General features: G+C 43.1%; 1 protein-coding gene across 5 annotated transcripts in view; it reads right to left on the bottom strand.

Moving 5' to 3' along the window:
- bcl2l1 (BCL2 like 1) overlaps window positions 1–17,387 on the bottom strand; it is a 31,306-nt gene extending 13,919 nt beyond the window's left edge. The window contains exons 1-3 of one of the 5 annotated variants that reach the window (XM_035159303.2): window positions 16,821–17,156; window positions 14,984–15,085; window positions 11,552–12,315 (exon numbers count right to left, since the gene is read on the bottom strand). In XM_035159303.2, the coding sequence (XP_035015194.1) occupies window positions 11,552–12,106 (555 nt within the window). In that variant the 5' untranslated portion in view covers window positions 12,107–12,315; window positions 14,984–15,085; window positions 16,821–17,156. Of the gene's footprint in view, window positions 1–11,551; window positions 12,316–14,983; window positions 15,184–16,807; window positions 17,157–17,240 lie in introns of those variants that run through there. The other 4 variants (XM_035159305.2, XM_035159306.2, XM_035159304.2 and 1 more) reach the window with 4 other exon arrangements.
- Between the last annotated feature and the right edge of the window lie 1,559 nt (window positions 17,388–18,946).

Below are 18,946 nucleotides of genomic sequence, written 5' to 3'. Positions count from 1 at the left end.
TTGTGTCTAGTCAAGTTATCTGGCCAAGGGTGGAAAAAATTCCCAACAGCTTTGAAAGTTTGACAGAGCAGAGATAGGAGAGCCTGCAGGAAACAAACACTTCAAGGTAGAGTGGCTATGGAGGCCACTTATGAGCAAAAGACGTGATTGTGCACTTGGAGAGTGAGACCAATGAGAAAACTGCTGATCCTCATTATTGAAGAAAACTTAAATGCTTCGGAGTGAACACAACCTCATGTTGCCTTCAGATGGGGTTGTGTTTATTGTGTTCTTGGGGAGAGGCAATGTTTCCCTACGTTGGACCTCTGAATTCTCTTGAAGCGTCAGGTTGCCATCACCTGGCAGCAATGTTCCCACAACTTCACCACCTGAACACCAAGCACAGCCTTTAAGGGATTTCCATATCATAACCATGATCTCCACGAGTTCTATTTGGAAGCAGCATGATGATCTTTAATGAACAAAAGCAGGCAGTCAAGACAACGCTGGAGTGACCTCAGCATGAGTCTCTGAATGTCCTAACATCATCTCTGAATGTCCTAACATCATCTCTGAATGTCCTAACATCATCTCTGAATGTCCTAACATCATCTCTGAAGAAATGTGAAGCTCGCACAGGAAAACTGTCTGAGCTTTAGAGGATCTACCAGGAAAGTTGAAATGCTAGTTACTATATTCATTATAATCACTTGCAGATGTATTATTCTAGCGGTTTCGATTTTGATCAGTTTTGATGCTTATATCAACAAATCTGTGTGTAGTCAGAAAAACAAACAACAATGTGAGTGTCTGTTCCTCCTTCCTTGTCAATGTCCCCATTATCTCCACAAGTACCATCTCTGCCTGCTCCTCCTCAAGGCCTTCAGCTTCCTTTTAATGCTTTTCACAATTCTCAAGGCATTTTCAGGAGCAAGGACATCAGTCCGACTAACAAAGATCCAGTGTGAACAAGACGGGAAGGAATTACTGTAGAGCTGAGCTCTGAGCTGAGAGGCTGGCAGAACAGTCAGATCTTACAACTCAGGCGTTTACCTCATGCGCTTTGAGTAGCAAGAAGGAAAAACTCACAGTTTGCAAGGGACAAGAGCAGGTGGTGGATAATAATAACAAGGGCAAAGTCCAGGCAGAATACAAGTAAAATGGGGAATGCTCAATCCAAAAAGACAGACTGCCAAGCACAGTCACACAGAAGAAACACACACTGTTAGAGGAAAATATGAAAAACACACACAATGTACTTGCTCATCCCTGGTGAAGAGAGCATCCACTTGAATCGCCATGCTTAAAATGTGCATGTTTCATATAAAAGGAACAATTCTCCCACTGCGCAACGTAGTTGTTAAAACTTTAAGTCAGTGCAGTTCCTCTCTACTTATTTTTCTGATGCACTGCTTGGAAAACTTGGCATATTAAGTGACAAGCTGACAGGCAGCTCTGCACACAAGCACCAAACTGTCACAGCTTTAAAACAAGCTTACGGTCAAGTAGGAAAGCTTGACAGAAAGTGTTGTGATAATAACGTGTTAAGTTTTCTTCTGCGTGACCCTCATGGAAACCTGGAGTTCAGCCAGAAAGTGGGACTTTAAAAAACTGCTCTAAGTAGTCCAGGTTTTTCCACTGTACGCTACACGGTAGGTTGTAGCTCATCAGTCATATCACTGGCTCGATCACCGCCCCACAAATCCTGAGATTCATGTTGGCAATGAAGGAGTGCTGCAGTGGGATGACAGGCCTGGTTTGAGGTGTGATGGATCATTTCCAAGCAGGAAGCTAAAACATGAGGAAATTAAATCATTAAATCTGACACTTGACAGTGTTTGTGCCAGAATCAGTGTGTTCTTCTTTTTTTGGACCTCAGAGCTCTTTGAAAGTGTGTATCCATCTATGTGTGTGTACAGTATGTGTGTGTGTGCGTCTGTGTGCCGGCGGTGAGGCCATGAATTAAAGAGGAGATTAATGAGTCAGGACATGGAGGCTCAGACTCCAATCTGTTCCCTGCCCCACTCTGGGGGCGGTTTCTCTCCACAAAACCCAATTCTGTCAGCAAACACACACACACACGTGCAGATACTTATGTATACAACACTGAGACACAGCAGGAAGGCCAAGGACTCAGAACTGTGTGTGTGTGTGTGTGTGTGCGCGCGCACACAGACGCACGCACGTCTGACAGAGGGAGTACATGTTCAGGAAAGTGGATACAGTGGAGACAGTGAAAGAAAGAGGAACCGGGTTTCTCTCTGACTAGATGTCTTCAGCAGTATAACGCTCCACCCTGTCGGCCATCACCCCACCCAGACACCTCACCATGACCCTAAGACCTGCCATCTGTCTAGAGGAGAGAGCAACAGACAGACAGGGACAGAATGAAAGACACAAAGACGGGCCGGGAGTAGGACAGAATAAAAAAGATAAATGAGAGGAAACCAGAACAAAAGAACAAAGGGCGTAACAGGCTGCAGACTTTAAAAAAAAAAAAAAGCTGATGAAAATGAGTAGAAACTGGAAAGAGGGAAACCGATGAGGAGTAAAGTATATGGAAAGAGGAGCAAGTGGCAGCACAGAGGCTCATAGACAGACTGAAACTTGAAACTAGACTTCCTGTTGCTTACTGTACATTTTCACAAAGTCTGAAGACATGAAAGAAACTCACTTCAGCAGCAGATACATATCTATGGGCCGTGCACCAGTCCGTTTCTGTTGTATCTTTCTATTATCCCCTCTCTCTTATTGCAGACGCTGAAGATATCCTTTGTCTTTATTACTTTACCCCCATGGCCATTCAAACAAGCACATATGAATTTAACGATGATGGCCTTGATGCTCTTTATCATCATTTAGCCCTTGTGCTATATGAGATTGGGTGCCGCATTACCATGAAATACTCATCAAGCCTCTCTATCCATCCCTCAGCTCTCCCACTTTAATACATGCCATGAGACTCACTAATCCCATGATATGCCTCATAATCTGATCACAGATATGAGCATAGAGAGAGAAACAGAAAGGAGAGAGCAAGGAAGCGTTACAGAGGGAAGCATGAAGAGGAATGAAACGCAATCAGTGAGGAGAAGGATGCACTCGGCTGCGTGAAGACAGAAGGTTGAAAAAATAAAAAATAAAGAATCTCACACAGGAGGAAGCACAGGGATGTGCGCTGGAGCAGTGGGGTAAAAAATGAGGGGGCAAGTAGACAGAGGAAGACGGGAGAATGAAGAGGAAGATGGAAGGAGGGGGGGGGGGACTCGCTTGTGACCTGATTTCAACAGTAAGCCTAAGAGAAGTGGAGCAGCATGCAGGCAACCAAACACACTGTCTACACTCTGCTCTACAAACCTGCAGCTGTTGTGCTCATGCAACATGGAAGCTGCACATATAGAAAGATGCACCACACTGTACATGCAGTGTAACCCCCTGACCCGCATACTGCATCTTCAACTAGCTGAGTCACCGGCCTCGTCTTCCTCTCTGTCTGCCTTCATGCCATCTGCCCCTCTCAGCCTCGTCTTCTCCATCGTCTGCTGCCATGCACTTCCAGGGAGGCATGGTGAGGCAAAGCCGCTCTAATAGCTCCACACTCTGTAGTGGGCCGGCAGTATAGACTCACAAACACACACACGCACACACATCTATTACACAGCTGGATATCTGTGCTGTATACATAAACAGCGCCTGGATATGGAACATACAGACGTCTCGCTGCATCACCAGCATTTGTCTCCTAATGAGAGCACGAAGACACAGATGCATTGTAAATGCTACAGATGTAGTCATTAGTGTGTGTCTGTATTGATGTCACCCTGCTGTCTGTGTGTGTGTGTTGTGTTGTGTTGTGTTGTGTTGTGTTGTGTTGGTGTGTGTGTGTGTGTGTTCACACCCACACACGAACACACACATCCACAGAGAGGCCTGCTCCTCCAGATATTGCATACAGAACTGATCAGGTGAGTAGTTATCAACTTACAGAGAGGAAGACTGGTCTCAAGAAGCTTCTCTCTCCAACATTACATGATAGGGTGTTAGATAATGCTGTGAGTAGATTAATCATTACCTAAATGCAGCAACAGGTATACACACACACACACAATCTTTTGGGAAAACTATTGCTGTCTAACACAATTCTCTCTCACACACAGAGAGAATATACAGGACTAAACAAGAAATTCATCACAACAAACATAGTTCAATAAAACATCTGTGACAGTTTCTGTGTTTAGATGGAAGCACACACAGTTTGCCTGACGTCCCATCCTCTCTGTGTGAGTCCTTACTTCCTCCAACACATGTCACATCACATATGTAACGACAGTGGAGCGGTCAGCCTGTGATTAGCCCCTGCTTTTCGATTTGCTCTTTTTTTCTTTACAAATTCACTACAACCCTCTAGTCATGTAGTCGCACAATTCACAAGACTCTCTCTACATCTGCTGTTTGATTCTCTGCACAAGTAGGACACCTGCACTCATGCAAACAAAACCAGTCACCCAACATGGATGATGTTCTTGTCGTCGAGCTGGAGGCAACTGAATCATACAATCTGTTTGCTGCCATTTTCAAGCTGTGGCTCTGACACACACACACACACACACACACACACACACACACACACACACACACACACACACACACACACACACACACACACACACACACACACACACACACACACACACACACACACACACACACACACACACACACAGTCACAGATCTTGAAAAAAGTAATGCGTGAGCCTAAACACATGCATACAAACACAATAGACACATCCATGGTTGAGCAGCTACATTCATTAGAGAACACTCAGAGATCAATCTGCATAGAGCCGACCACCACACAGAGGCGTTTATTGACAGCCCCCGAACAAAAGTGCCCGCCATTGATCCAATGCAAAAAAGGCTATGCGGGAGCATTGTCTGTGTGTGTGTGTGGATTTGATGTGTGTTGCAAGTTAAAGAATGAGACAATGACAAAGTCACGTCCTTTCCAGAGATGACTTTGCCTGTAAAGCGACGGCACACCTGTGGGTACAACTAAAAAGCCAGTAAAGCAAAATTTGTGTTCGTGTGTGTGTGGCCGCAAATCCTTTGTTTGAGGTAGTCACATGACCAGTCCGACTTGCTGTTGTCCCCTCCCCTCTGCAGCAAGCCACTATACAATAAAACGCACTAGACAACACCACCCGTGCCATATGTGTGACGACGAATAAACATACAATCAGCTCATCAAAGTTTGCTTGATGAAATTAGCAACACCACTGTCCTGAAAACGGAGCCAGAGAGCTACCATGAAAAAAAAGCATCCCTCCTAAATAGTCACACGTGAGCCATTAGTGATAAAGGGTAGAGGAGGATGGGATGGTGAGAGATGAGAGGGGAGTAAAAGAGGGATGAAGGCAAAAGATGTAGGGATGGTGACAGTAGTTTGGGTAAGGGGATCAAGTATGAGGGAATCAATACGGCTGACGACCGTGTTCTGGGCGATGTGTGCGCGATTTTTGATAAACAACCTGACAAACATGGGAAGAAGAACTAGAACACTGGGACACAGGGTTAACGGTGAGATTGAGGAGGAATGTGGCTTGTTTGACCTGTAAAATATTTTATAAATCTGGGTAGTAGTGTAGACTGGAGATGGATGGATGTCGGGATGGATTTAGGTAAGGGATGAAAAAGGAGGAAGGGCAGGCAAGGTGGGAAAATAAAAGAGCTCCAAAATGATAAATAGAGCGGGGGGAGGGAGGAGGGAGGCAGATAGAAAAATAAGGGACAAAAATCGACTAGTGGCAGGGGGGGAGGCATGCACGTCGAGGAGATGGAGGGAGAGAAGTATGGAAGATAAAGTGGGGGTTGTGACGAGAGAGAGAGAGAGGGGTGGGGAGTGGGGGGGTGGAGGCGGACTGGATAGGTCCCAAGGGTGAGATTTCCTGCTTTTCTTCGATAGGGCAGTCTGACAGACGACTCTGTGGATCTAACTGCCTATCCTATGTGCATGTTAATTACAGAGAGAGAGAGAGAGAGAGAGAGAGAGAGAGTAAATAAGTCTGCTGAGGAAAATGGCACAAAGGAAGCTCAGGTGTTTCCCTCGTCAAAACAAGTCAATGGACGTACTCTCCATAGGCCTTTAATTGCAGCCTTTGCGTTTAACCCACTTTACACTACAGTCAGTCTGCATGTATTTATAACCACACATACATGCATGTTAGAATATTTTTAAATACTCGCATTGAAAAAGCCAAAACACACAATATGTGATACCATCATTCAATATATTCTGACTTTACAACACTGTGGCTCAGAGGTTGCACCACACACTGTAGTTTGTATCTTCGTGTTTAAGAAGGAACACGTCAGCAGTGCATCAGTGACGCTCACCAATGTGTATTCAATCATTTTGGGGAAACAATGGAGCTCTCTGGCACAGACGAATATCCGACTTTCGCTCACGTAGTAAGATCACTTATCAATATTGCTGGTTTTTTTTCATTCTTGACAATGAGAGAAATATATGGTATCACAAGACTCATCATTCAAAGCGCTAGTGCTGAACGAGGCATAACAATGTACCGTGCACAGCCACAAGCGGCGGTGGTGACGGGGGGAAAAAAAGGAAAAGAAGCCAAGGAAACCAGGCAGACTTTCACTGCTCAAAGACATTTTTCATGTAGTTAACTTTACTTTGACCTTACAGAGACCATCGACGCCACAAAGCAAAACAACTGGGCTAATGGTCTCTTCTTTTCCCCTGCGTAGGTACCCCCCCCATCCCCACACACACACCAACACATCCAGCTGCAGCCAAGCTTCCTCCGACCGTGGCAGCGTGGTTCTTTTAAACGAGTTAAACCTTTATTAGTCTGTCAGAGGGGAAAAAACATTGTTTTCCTCAGTAGCAGGTCGAGATATTATTCATCTATAATTGGTAATAACCCTGCACCCCCACCCGGAGGCGGCTCAATCTCCACTGAGTAATCACTACCATCGCCTGCTCTGCTGGAAACAGCATTATTAGGTCGATGGCACTGTCTCTACCTCTGCCAAGGAGGTTTATTATCTGACAATATATGGCTTTGCTCGGGCTCATCTTCTAAAACCATGGGCTGTGAAGGGGAGAATCTGTCTGAGCATATTTATCTCGCCTCACGAGCTACTATCAAATACTACATCTCAGCATCCCGGACAGTGGGGGCTCTAAAATAACCTCCAGCAGGATCGTTTAGGCCGAGGCTTTATCAGTTTTTATGGCAGCAAGATTTGTTCTGCTGTGCAAAAAAACCCTTTCACTTCTCGATACTCAACTGTCACCTCAATGTCACCTGCTCAGACTATTTCCACTGTGTTTGTGTGTTTACGTGGACATAGAGTTCTCTGTTACTAGTGAAAGACAACAGCTTCTCAGTAGCATGACCTGCACTTGATACCTTTTTATTTAATGCTCATGTTTTTGATTTTCTCAGATAAGGTTGAGATCCAGCTATAGGGGCACAAGATTAAAAAACTGACTTGTTTTATCAGAAATATTTTGACACATGAGATTGAATTGGCTGTGTTAGGGTGTGTGGTTTAAGTTTATATCTTTCCTTTTCTATTCTTCTTGATTATGTGTCGGAAACCAACGTGAAAAAGGAGTTGGAATAATGAGGCTTACAAGAATCAATTCCGAGTATTAGGGCCACTAAAAGGGAATTTTTGTTTGTCATTTCGAGAATGAAGTCATATTATTACATTATCATGACAATCAGTTCAGTACTTTGAAAAGATTGTGTTAGAAACTGTCTATTCCAAAGAAAGAAGACTTTGAGGAAGTGGAGACAGAAATGTTTGGTAGTGGTTGACTGTTAGGCTATTTGTTACATGTGTTACACTGTGTTTCTCAAGGAACAATGAGATTGGTTTCACATTTTTGATTCGGAAGGGGTGAAATTCAGTTTTTACTATCATAGACTTGTTACTTTATTTTTTTTAATTAGGCTATGATTTTTTTTGCTCATGATATTACAACCATATTATCGTAATATTACAACTTTACTCTCATAACCTTAAGAATTTATTCATGAAATCTTTTTCCCGTTTTTCCCCCTTTGGAGTGACCCTAATACTTTGTCATAAATTTTAGTTAGGATGACTCAAGAAGATACATCTTTATATATGTTTCATATGAGACACTTTCAACCAACAGCCCAAGTCATATATGATAAATAAACTAGTCAATATTTTGTCAAGCTACAATCAATTGGTCAAATAATTTCTGGAGCTCTATATTCAAAGATGTGTTTAATAATATTGGGAAAATGACTGCTTCTCTGCTAACATGTCAACTTGTGAATGTAGTGCTTTGATGTTAGAGTCTCTTCTTAAGTGCCATATTATGGAGCTTAAACAATACTGCAAATTCCCAACTTTGGGTAAACAGCCCTGAGCGCAACTTATTATGCAAACACCGACCTTTTTTACTTTAAGATGAGTTTGAAAATATTGGTTTACATCATTCATTTACATCATATTTGATCAGATATTGAATCGCCTTCAAACAAACTGTCCTCTCTGTCACAACCCTTCCAGAGAGTAAATATTTAAGAGTGTGTGAAGAAACTATAAGTACGTGAGAGGGAGTGATCTCTGGGAGAAAGAGGGAGAAAGTGACCTTGCTGCTGCTAAAGCAGACTAGTATTTCATCAGCTAACACTAAGGGCACACCTGCCTCACAGCTACACTCAGGCTCCAACATCTGCCAACGGCTCTGTGCTTCATCCCTGTGAGCAGGCATCAGGGGAGGGAAGGAAGCAAGAAAGAAAGAGAGAAAGAAAAGACAGAAAGAAAGAAAAAAAAAATAAAGTCTCTTGTGTGTTTACTGAGAGACTCTGGTGCGTTTCAGGGAAAGTGTAGGCTGACTTTGAAAAGTCGAACCACAAAAAAAGAGAACGTGAAGACATTGTGTCTTCACTGTGGCTCCAACAGTAAAACCACCTTCATATCTGTGTATTCTGCGGTGTACACTCTCTAGTGCAGCTCACTGGGACTACTCCTGTGGCGACTTATGAACAACTGACATGGGACACATGCTCTCTCTCCCCAGCACCAGGTGACTGAATCATTAAGGGAATAAAAGTGAATTACACGAAGATTAGTGGGGAAGGAAGTGGAATCATGTGCTCAAAAAAATGTTATTTCCAGGAAGGAGAAGTGAAACCATACAACAGGATACTGGTACATGCTGATCCATTCAACAATTCCTGATCAAGTCATTCACTTCTCCAAGTCTGGGTTACACTGACATGCGAGCCGCTAACCGCAAACAACTACACCATGTTAACTGTTGCTAGCCCAACAACTGTATTGTAGCAGTATTTAAATGTTTTTGTGTGAGAGATCGGCCGCACATGACAAATATTTTTGTTTGCAACAGTTAAAATAGTTATTAGTGATAAAGATGAGACATGAGGTCAAACTTTTAGATGAACCTCTCTATCTTTAGCCATCGAGAAGAATTTAGGCATGGCAGCTCATTAAACTTGGCCCCTATACAGTGTTTTGGAAAACAATTTTTTTTCTCTTCGTTTGGACCTCTCGTTCACAGTGTTTTAAGTCACTATATCCATGTATACATGTAAAATGGAGCATTCTGGAAACAATGACATCACAGCCACACAACCCACTGTTGCTTTATGAGCATGCGCCACAAACAACAACAAACAAATAGCTATATACAGGTTTCTAGCAGTGCTAACCATAGGTAGAGGTTTCTCTACCTATGGTTAGCACTGCTAGGTCTAAAAACAAATTAGCAGCTAAACGTAGCATCACTGCACCGCATTACTGGGATTCACAGCTAGCTGCCTTGCACAATACTACTTGGACCGCAGTGTTCTTCTCTGGTATTTGAAGAATTGTCGATGTTGACTTTATCACCATCTACTGGCCAGGCATGCTTGTTTGAGCGTGTGTAGTCGTTTTTGTGTTCTCTTCTGGACGGAGATATTTTGTAAAACAAAAGTTTATTTATTTTTTATTTTTTTTAAAGAGTGGAAAATATCTGTTAAAAGTTCACTGTCAGATCGACAATGCTTCAATGATAAGAGTCAAGCTAATAACATGTTTAGCAGATACAATGTTCACCAACTTTATTTAACGTGTGAGCATGCATGCTAGCATTCGATTAGTAAACAAACGTCATGGCACTTCGCCATTACATCAGCACCGAAGTGTATTTATGAGAGCAGTTCAACCAGAGCTGTTCGGGAAGATGCTACAACAAAGGAACATCCACCATTAGTATGTTATCCTGTCACCTGTTTCCATATCGTCATTCTGCCTACACCCCCTCCTCTGTATTATCTCTGGCTTTCAGTCCTAAAATAAAAATAATTGAGGTTGGCAGTACAAACAACAGCAAAGCCATGATCTGCCCAATTGGATTTTTTCTAGGTTTGCTGTTCAGCCAATGGTATGTCAGTTTCCATAGGATCAACCTTCGACCTGGCATTATACAGCACTGGGGAGACTATAAACAGCCCCTCCCCTCGCTCCTGCTCTCCCCTGTGCCATCAAATGGTCAGCACAAAGGAACAGAGCTGACCTTAACTGTCCTGGAAGAGTTCACTAGCACACACACACACAAACAAACACAGGATTGTCAGGTACCAGGACAGCCCACTTTCAAGCTGACCCCAGAAAAAGAACAGAGCTTTCATACATACAGCTGGGATCGGACAAAAGGAGAAAAATAGACAGATAGCTGAAGAAAAAAAGAAAGCAAAGCATAGAGCCAATCAACAGAGTGGAGTAAAACAAAGGGCTATCTGTAAAAGCCCGGGACTTCATCCCACCCTGTGATGAGGGAACTTCGATCCCCAGGCAGACCGCAGACAGCTACAAAGCCCCGATGTAGCCTGTTAAGCTCCCACTTCGATTCAGCTCATTGAGCTCCATGCTGCTGATCAATTAGAGAACAGCTGAAAGCAGCTGCTGAGCACACAAACAAACATTATGTTTTTACTCTTTTTAATCACAGATGCTTTTTGATACCATGTGCTCAGACTTTTTACTGCTGTGTAACATCTAATCTTGCTGGTCTTAAAGTCAACCCCATCGCTGTACCATGTTACAATCTCTCTGAGGCTGATACAGTTTTAATGTGGGTATACTGGCTGTCTGGGCCCATCTGCATGAGCCAAGTCACTGCATGTATGATGAAAGAAAAGCTACATTCTGGATTTTGTTTATCAGCCAAAGATAGTGTCATTGGAGGTCAGTCCATGCAAACTCACTGTTGAGACAGAAACACAGCTGACCAACAGGCACATGATGCATACAGGACATCAACAAACCGTGAGAGAGAACAGTATCTGGTCATGGTGCATACAACCAAACATGCAATCTTATCAACAAAAGCCATTTGAATCCATACAAAGAATAATGATTATTCCTTATTTTCCACATGACCACTGTTTCCATACAGGTGACCTCAGCTTACACCAATATAACTGAACCACGTAATGGAGGGTGCTGATTTGAAAGGGGCGACACATTATGTTTTTCTGTGTGTGAGACTCACCCATCCTCCTTGAGTCTGGATCCAGGGCTGGATGTTGTTGTCTAGGTAGACTGTCATCCACTCTGTGATCCTGCCCACCAGCGGACTCATCTCCTTCTCCACACACTCTACACTTAGCGCCCCGCCGAATGCAAAAAGCCCTATGATGCGGCCCCAGTTGACGCCGTCCCGGAACACCTCGTCCATCACGTTCTCAAAGCTCTGGTAAGCTGTGGCCGGCGTGATGTGCAGCTGGTTGTGCAGATCGCTGAAGGCGCGGGCATATCGCAGCTCAAACTCTTTGGTCGAGTCTCGGAGGGCCTCTTTCACCGCATCCAGACCCGTCGTTGATGGCAACCTTTCCTGCCGCAGCGGGGAATCTGGAGGGGTCCCGGGATTCATGCCATTTAAAGTTCCGTTGGCGTGCGTCGCTGTCTGCTGTTCCTCACTCGAGCCTGTCTCCCCTCTGTCAGTCCTGTTTGTAGGCTCATTGAGTCCCATGTGGTTGAGAGGATAGTTCCTCTGGGAGAGTTTATACTGTATGTAGTAAACCACCAGTTCTCTGTTTTGAGACATTTTGTGTTCAAACTAGCTTTTTCTCTTCACTTGTTGGTTGATCTCCACTCCTCTCTTGGTGGAGCCTTGCTGTGTTGTACTGAACGCACACTGTGCCACGCTTTCTTACTGTGTTATCCTCTGTTCAGACAACCATGGACAGCTGATATCCAAAGGACACTTGAGGGGTGAAACCAACTCAACGCAAGGCTGACAAATCAGCTCAGGTCCTGTGGAGAGAAAACAATAAAAGGTCAAAGTCTGGACAGCCTATAAGCATGCAGTGATTTTACGTGCATATGTGTGAGGAAGGGGAAGTGTGCAGGGAAGGTTGGAGACTTTCAAATTAAATTTGGACAGGTAGGGTCAAAGTTCTTCTCTCTAATTGGGCTGTTACATATGGAGCAGATGGCAATGATATTAATGAGAGAATAGTAGAGAGAATATATAAGAGCGAGAGAGAGAGAGAGAGAGAGAGAGAGAGAGAGAGAGAGAGAGAGAGAGAGAGAGAGAGAGAGAGAGAGAGAGAGAGAGAGTGTGTTAGAGAGAGAGGATGGGAGACAAAGGAAGGGATGGTGTGAGGGAGGTGAGGCTTAGGTGATGAGAGATCAGAGGGACAGTCTGGCTTGAGGGTCCATGCAGACCACCACCATCGCCTAATCAGTGACCTCTGACTTCCAATCGGAGCTTTTAGGCTTCCTGTTTATCTCACTCACTCACTCACACACACTGATCTGCATGTCACAGTTATGCATGTCTTCAGCCTCCATATAAAAACAGACCTTTCTCGGACACATCCAGCACCCAAAAACGTTTTTTTCATGAACCCCCTTTAAACACAGATAATGCTAAATTTGCTTTAATAGCATTAAGAAGACTTCTGATTGTGCTGCTTGTTTACAGTGAAACAAACAAAGTGGCATATTGCAGCCCCGGTGAGTGGTTTTAGATAACACGCTGTCATTCCGGAATCTGAGGCGTGATCAGCGCCACCATCCTGTGCTGCCATGCGAGCCTTCTCTTTAAAAGAGATGTAAATCTAGCTCTGTGACTACATCCCATCTCTTCTTAAAGATGGAAGAATGAAGGTGCAACATTCCCGCCCTGAACAAGCTGTGGGAAAGGGACAATTATTTGTGCTGGATGCATTGATACACATTTTCCTTCTGGCTTCACATCATTGCTTCCAATGTGGGTTTAATTGTGGTCTGACACTACACTGCTTTATATGAACATTTGAACACAGCATAAACTTCAATAAATCATCCTCATTATAGGATTACTCTAACCTGAATAGATATTGGCTGCCACAGTGTCTTCATTTACCTGAGTGCAGAATGACTTGATTTGATGACAGGATAAATAAATCAAATGAAGATAAGCTACTGTACATAAGGCACAAACTCTATTAGCAAGTGTATCTTACAATACGTTGAATAATTCTGTGGTTCAGTTCTTGTGTTAGGAGTAACACTCAGGGGTTAACCCTTAATAACACTCTGATATGAAAGGGTCAAAAAGTTGATTATAGTATTAATTAAGGATGTATAAAGACTGTAAAAATTATTTTGTGTGTTTCCATTGGTTAAAAATTATTGTAACAGAAAAGATTAACCAATTAAAAAATAAACCATGATTCAGATAAACAACTAATGGTTTACATAATTCTTTAACAAAAATCCCAAACATTATCTAATTCCCAATACTCTGAGCATTTGCTGCCCATCTCTGTGGTGTGATGAGTTTGAACTCGGTCGGGCACAAAGGAAATATGATGACATCAATTAAGGAGATTGTTTTGGGCATTTTTCAAATTTTTTTAGAATGTTTACAGAAGTGATGAATCAGTTACACAGATAATATTCCCAAGATTTTGTGATTGTGATAAAATAATCATAAGTAGTCGCTTGAGAAAATAACCATTTTCCCCTGCAAAAACCGACTTTCCAAACTTTGACACCAGCCACGATAACTAAAACATATGGTACATTTTACTTCAACACATGTTCATATCCTGCAGCCAGTAAATTTGAGTTCAAGTGCGTCCCTGAAACAAAAGAGAAGAGGAGAGAGCAGCAGTGTGACAAAGACCTTGCCTCATGCCCTGTCCCTAACCGAGCTGAGGTGTACACTCAGTCACACACAAAGATGTGAGAGGAACATGACCTGCCGATGATCCCCGAACTGCCTTTTGGTTATCACGTGGGAACCTGACCTTTCCTGTACTAACACTGACATTTAAACTGATAAGTGGTGGTTAGTTAGTGTACGAGGCAGATTGAAAGGGAGCTCCATGCAAATAGTGCTGCTGTTATTATATAGTATGTCACCAGTCTTCATAAACACGCACAAAGAAAGCCTGATTGGGTCTCTAGTGATCTCCTGTAATACAATCCAGCTCCTAAAACTTCACCCTCTAACAATATATACCCTCAGCGGGCGATCCGGTTTCAAAATGTTACGAGGAAGTAACATGAACGGGCTCCTACGGCAGATAAAGACTCACAAGGCCACAAGGATGCAGTGTTTACAACGACCACATGGTCCCAGGCTCCCAACACGTGGCTCTGCTTTTTATTAGCCCAGCACTGATGTAAACACCACGCAGCTCCCGACAGGAATAGCAGCGAGTCGCGACCACACGCAGCACCTGAACGCAACATTTGTAACCACTGAAGTATTACACCGAAAATAAAAGCGTAGCGTGGCTGAGCTCGGGTTTGAATCTGGACTGGCACTGAAAACGATGCGACACTGATCTGCGTGTGTGTTTGCGCTAGTTGCGTTAGTTGTGTCGCAGCCCCGTGTGTCGACGTAGATCCCCGCACCACACATCAGCTCACAATACCCACAGAGGACTGAATCAGCTACGATCACCACACAACATGAGAGTCTTACCAGCTGTACTGAGGCAAGTCTCCTCGATCGAAGTCCTCCTCTGCCAAAACGTCCCAAATATGTCTGTCTCTCTGTCTGTCTCTCTGTCTGTCTGTAAGAAAGCTGTCAAGCACCAGGAATGTGAGACAGCCACTTTGTGTGAGAGAGTGTGTGAGAGTGTGTGTGTGTTTGCACGTCTCCCTCCCACGCCCCCCGCCTCCCGAACACGCAGCATTGCCCAGCCCTCCTCTGTTACGTAACAGGACGCCTTCAGGGATTTCTGAATATCCAGTTAACCACCGTGTCCACAGTACTCGTTTGCTCGGGCTTTACTACACACACGAGAAAACCCCACCTGCTTATAGAACCTGATTAAGTATATTATATCCTCCACTACAACGCTAAACGATTTAACTCTTCTAACTTTGTATATATTACACTTTATATATTATTTCTATCCCATATTTTGTATATTTCCATATTATTGCTTTACTGAGGATCATCTTATCTTATCTTGTTTCATTATCATTTACTCTGTAATCATTTACAAAGTATGAGTGCATTGTTCACTGAACTCATAAATCATTAACGCATCAAACATTTAGTCAATCGCTTGTGAAGCACTTTGAACTGCAATTGATTTGTTTGAGAGGAGCTACATAAAATAAAGAAGTTAGATTGATTCTCTTATTTTAAACTTAATTTCAGACTTGTAGGTCCATGTCAGTATAACGATGAAATAAATTACAATATTCAACACAAAATACAATCACCACAATGTATAAATCCACTGGGATTAAAACACATACAGACTTTTGTTCCAGTGTTTCCAAATACAAAACGAGTACTTTGTGTCACCTGAGTTTCGTCTCTGTAAAGGCCCTCATGAGTCAGCTAATCTAATCTTAACATGAATGCACTAAATTCATCAGCAGAGCATGAAAGGTACAGGGTTATTGCTAAGGCCACAAACCGTGTGACTTGCACTTGCTTGGAAGCAAACCTCTGAATGAATCATTATTAAATGCTACCTGAAGCTTTTTTTCAGTTTTGCATGACTATAATTATGAATAATTGTGTTGAGATCTGTATATGCTGCACGTCCCTGTACACTGTCACAGAGCTCATTTTGTTTGTTGTACTCACTGCCGTACGTCTCCTATCCAGCATGTGTCACCTCTGTCCAACTGCGAGCTATTATTGTGTTATTGCTTTGCTGGTCAAAACACTTAGTATTGCTATTTCCAATAAAAAGCACATTCACTCAAGCTGAATGTTCTCACGAATGAACGGGCTTCAGTGGGAGTCCTGAAGGCAGCACAAGCCCTCCCCATCCTCCTGTCATAAACACTGGACTGAGACCTTTAAACGGATCGCATCAAATGAATAAACACGTTGCGACACCAGCCTCTCCTCGAGCTGGGTAGGGACTGTGGCACAGCACGAATCAGAGGCACACCACGGATTTTACAGCAAAGCTTCACCCACACCGATCCCTCTGCTAACGTTACTGGAGCTGGCTGCTGAAGATGGCTGTCACTGTCATTTAACCCAACGCAGAGTCGCGGTGCGGTCGTTCAATCGCAGGCTGTACACACAGAAAAGGTGTGTTTACTGCAGCCGAACCATTTGCTGCCATTAACAAATGCACTTAACATCGTAAAAACTATCAACCGTAGGAGGCTAGCCGGAAGCTAAATTGTGGTTACTCATTCTTCCTAATCTGACGACCTCCTTCCTCTCGCTGAATCCAGAGAGGAACCCCCCCTCCTCTCTCTCTGGCGGTGCTACTCACACTATTTCGCCAATGATCATAGACACCGTGAAATACATTCGTAGACCGACCAGAAGCTCTTACTTGTAGGGTGCTCTCCATGAAATCATGTCCGGCGGATGAGAATCCAGACACCGGCAGGAATAATCCCATCCGTCATTGCTAGCCTGTCCCGACTGGCTAGCTGCTACTGGCTAGCGCAGATCCGCCCACAGCTACGTAACTACACCGTGTCAGTGCGACTCGCTCGGTTCAGGTTCAGCCTCTGAGAGACATGACTCTGCCAAAAACCCATTCACGGAGAACACAAACCTCGCAGAAAAGTGGTGTTTACACGTCAACCGCAGACTGGACCTGAGATCTAGCCGGCTAGTGGAGTTAGCGTCGGCGCTAACTAGCTAAAAGTCAGCTAGTTTGCGCTGTCGGAGCCTCTCGCTTCACTCTTACATTAAATATTAAAGAGTTGAGTGCCACACTTTCCTCGATGTTTTTCTATCTACTCACTTTTGTATGGAATAATAACATGACAGTTTGTGTCCTGCAGCTGTCAGCCATCATCCCACTTCAGCTCCCCAAACAAAGGATGTGAGAGGTCTCCATGGTAACCTTTGTTACCCCAAAATCCTGCGCGCTATACGGCTGTGAGCATAGCGCCCCCCTCTGGGCACCTTCTTTATTCTTCTTCTTGTTCTACTTCTTTTTATTCTAACTTCTCACGTTAAACCGTTGAAAAAACACTTCCAACTCTCAAAACTAAATAAGATACACGACCTCAACACAAACACATTAGTCTGAAGCCTGGCGTCAAGGCTATTCTATTTATAAAGTACCTTTTATACACAGAGGTAGATTCAAGGCGCTCCACAGGGACATAAAACATAAAAATGATTCATTTGTATCAAAATTATGAGAAAATTAATACAAAACTAGGGCTGCGAAGCAGAACTGTGCGGGCCCTCCCGAGCACCGCGGAGGAGGGCGAACAGGGACCGGGTGAAACGGCTCCATGTTGCCTGCGTTTTGTGCATCGCGGGAAGGAGAAACAGTAAACACGTCACTTCCTGCGTCTGTCACGTGGTGCTGGATCACGCCCACTAATCACGCATTACGGTCCACGCCATCAAGTGTAGACTACACGGTGACAATTTAATGTAAATCGAATTAAAGTTGTAAAACGAGGCTTACTTTCTATTGGCAGTAGGTGGTGCTATCACTATCACTTCAGACAGACTAATAGATCTGTTCAGGTCAAAAACACTTGTTTCTCTTCAGATAGGTAAATCTTTCACCTTTGCAACAGTCAATCAAAGACATCAGAGGAATCTATGACCACTGACATTAAAGCAAACTGATAAGGAATTCTTTGCTTAATGAATACTTTGAAGTGTTCTTTTATATAAAGCCTGGGCGGAGTTAAATAGTAAGTCTTAAACAAGTGTTATTCTTTCAGCTTAACCCTTTGATACACAACATGGGTCAAAAGTGACCCGGCTCAGTTTTTATTTTTCAATATCTTTGCAGTGAATGAATTTCATCAATCAATATTCCAGGTATTCCCCAATTAACTTGTTTTTGATCACCGCAAATCCTTATTTCCTTTTTTCCTTTGTTCCTTTTTATATAAACATTGTTTTTGAATCACTTCCCTTCTAATGCACAACATGGGTAAAAAATTACCCGTATTCATTTCCTGTGTTATTTCATGCACGAGTGTTTCTTTGCTATGTGTTTGAAATAAATGTATTTTACCATTTGATATTACGGGTATTCATTAAATGACTTGTTTTTAATTACCACAAATCATTATTTTCCTTTTTCCTTTCTTACTTTATAAACAAACGTAAATTATGTATTTCTACATCACTTTTACACACATGGGTCAAAAATGACCCATACAGTATGTATCCAGTATGGAACACCTACCATTCATTTCACACAGCTGCTTTTGCACATCTGATGTATGTAAGACTTATTTCACAATCGATTACTAGTCAGAAAGAGAAATATGTACAATACTAACTAGCTGTTAGCTGGCTAGCTTAATTTCTGGCTAGCTAACCATAGCTAGATCAACAAAATAAAACTCGAAATATAGCAGTATATACTTAATAGACTGATTGATATGCATTTGAAAATATGCTTTTGATTGTCTTTATCCAGTGTTAGTATGGCATGTCACAATCATTTCAGACTTATGGTTTAATGGTCAT

Source organism: Hippoglossus stenolepis, chromosome 6, assembly GCF_022539355.2.
Source record: "Hippoglossus stenolepis isolate QCI-W04-F060 chromosome 6, HSTE1.2, whole genome shotgun sequence".
NCBI lineage: Eukaryota > Metazoa > Chordata > Actinopteri > Pleuronectiformes > Pleuronectidae > Hippoglossus > Hippoglossus stenolepis.
The sequence above is the reverse complement of the archived record's forward strand: the minus strand, read 5'-3'. Positions and strand labels throughout refer to the sequence as shown.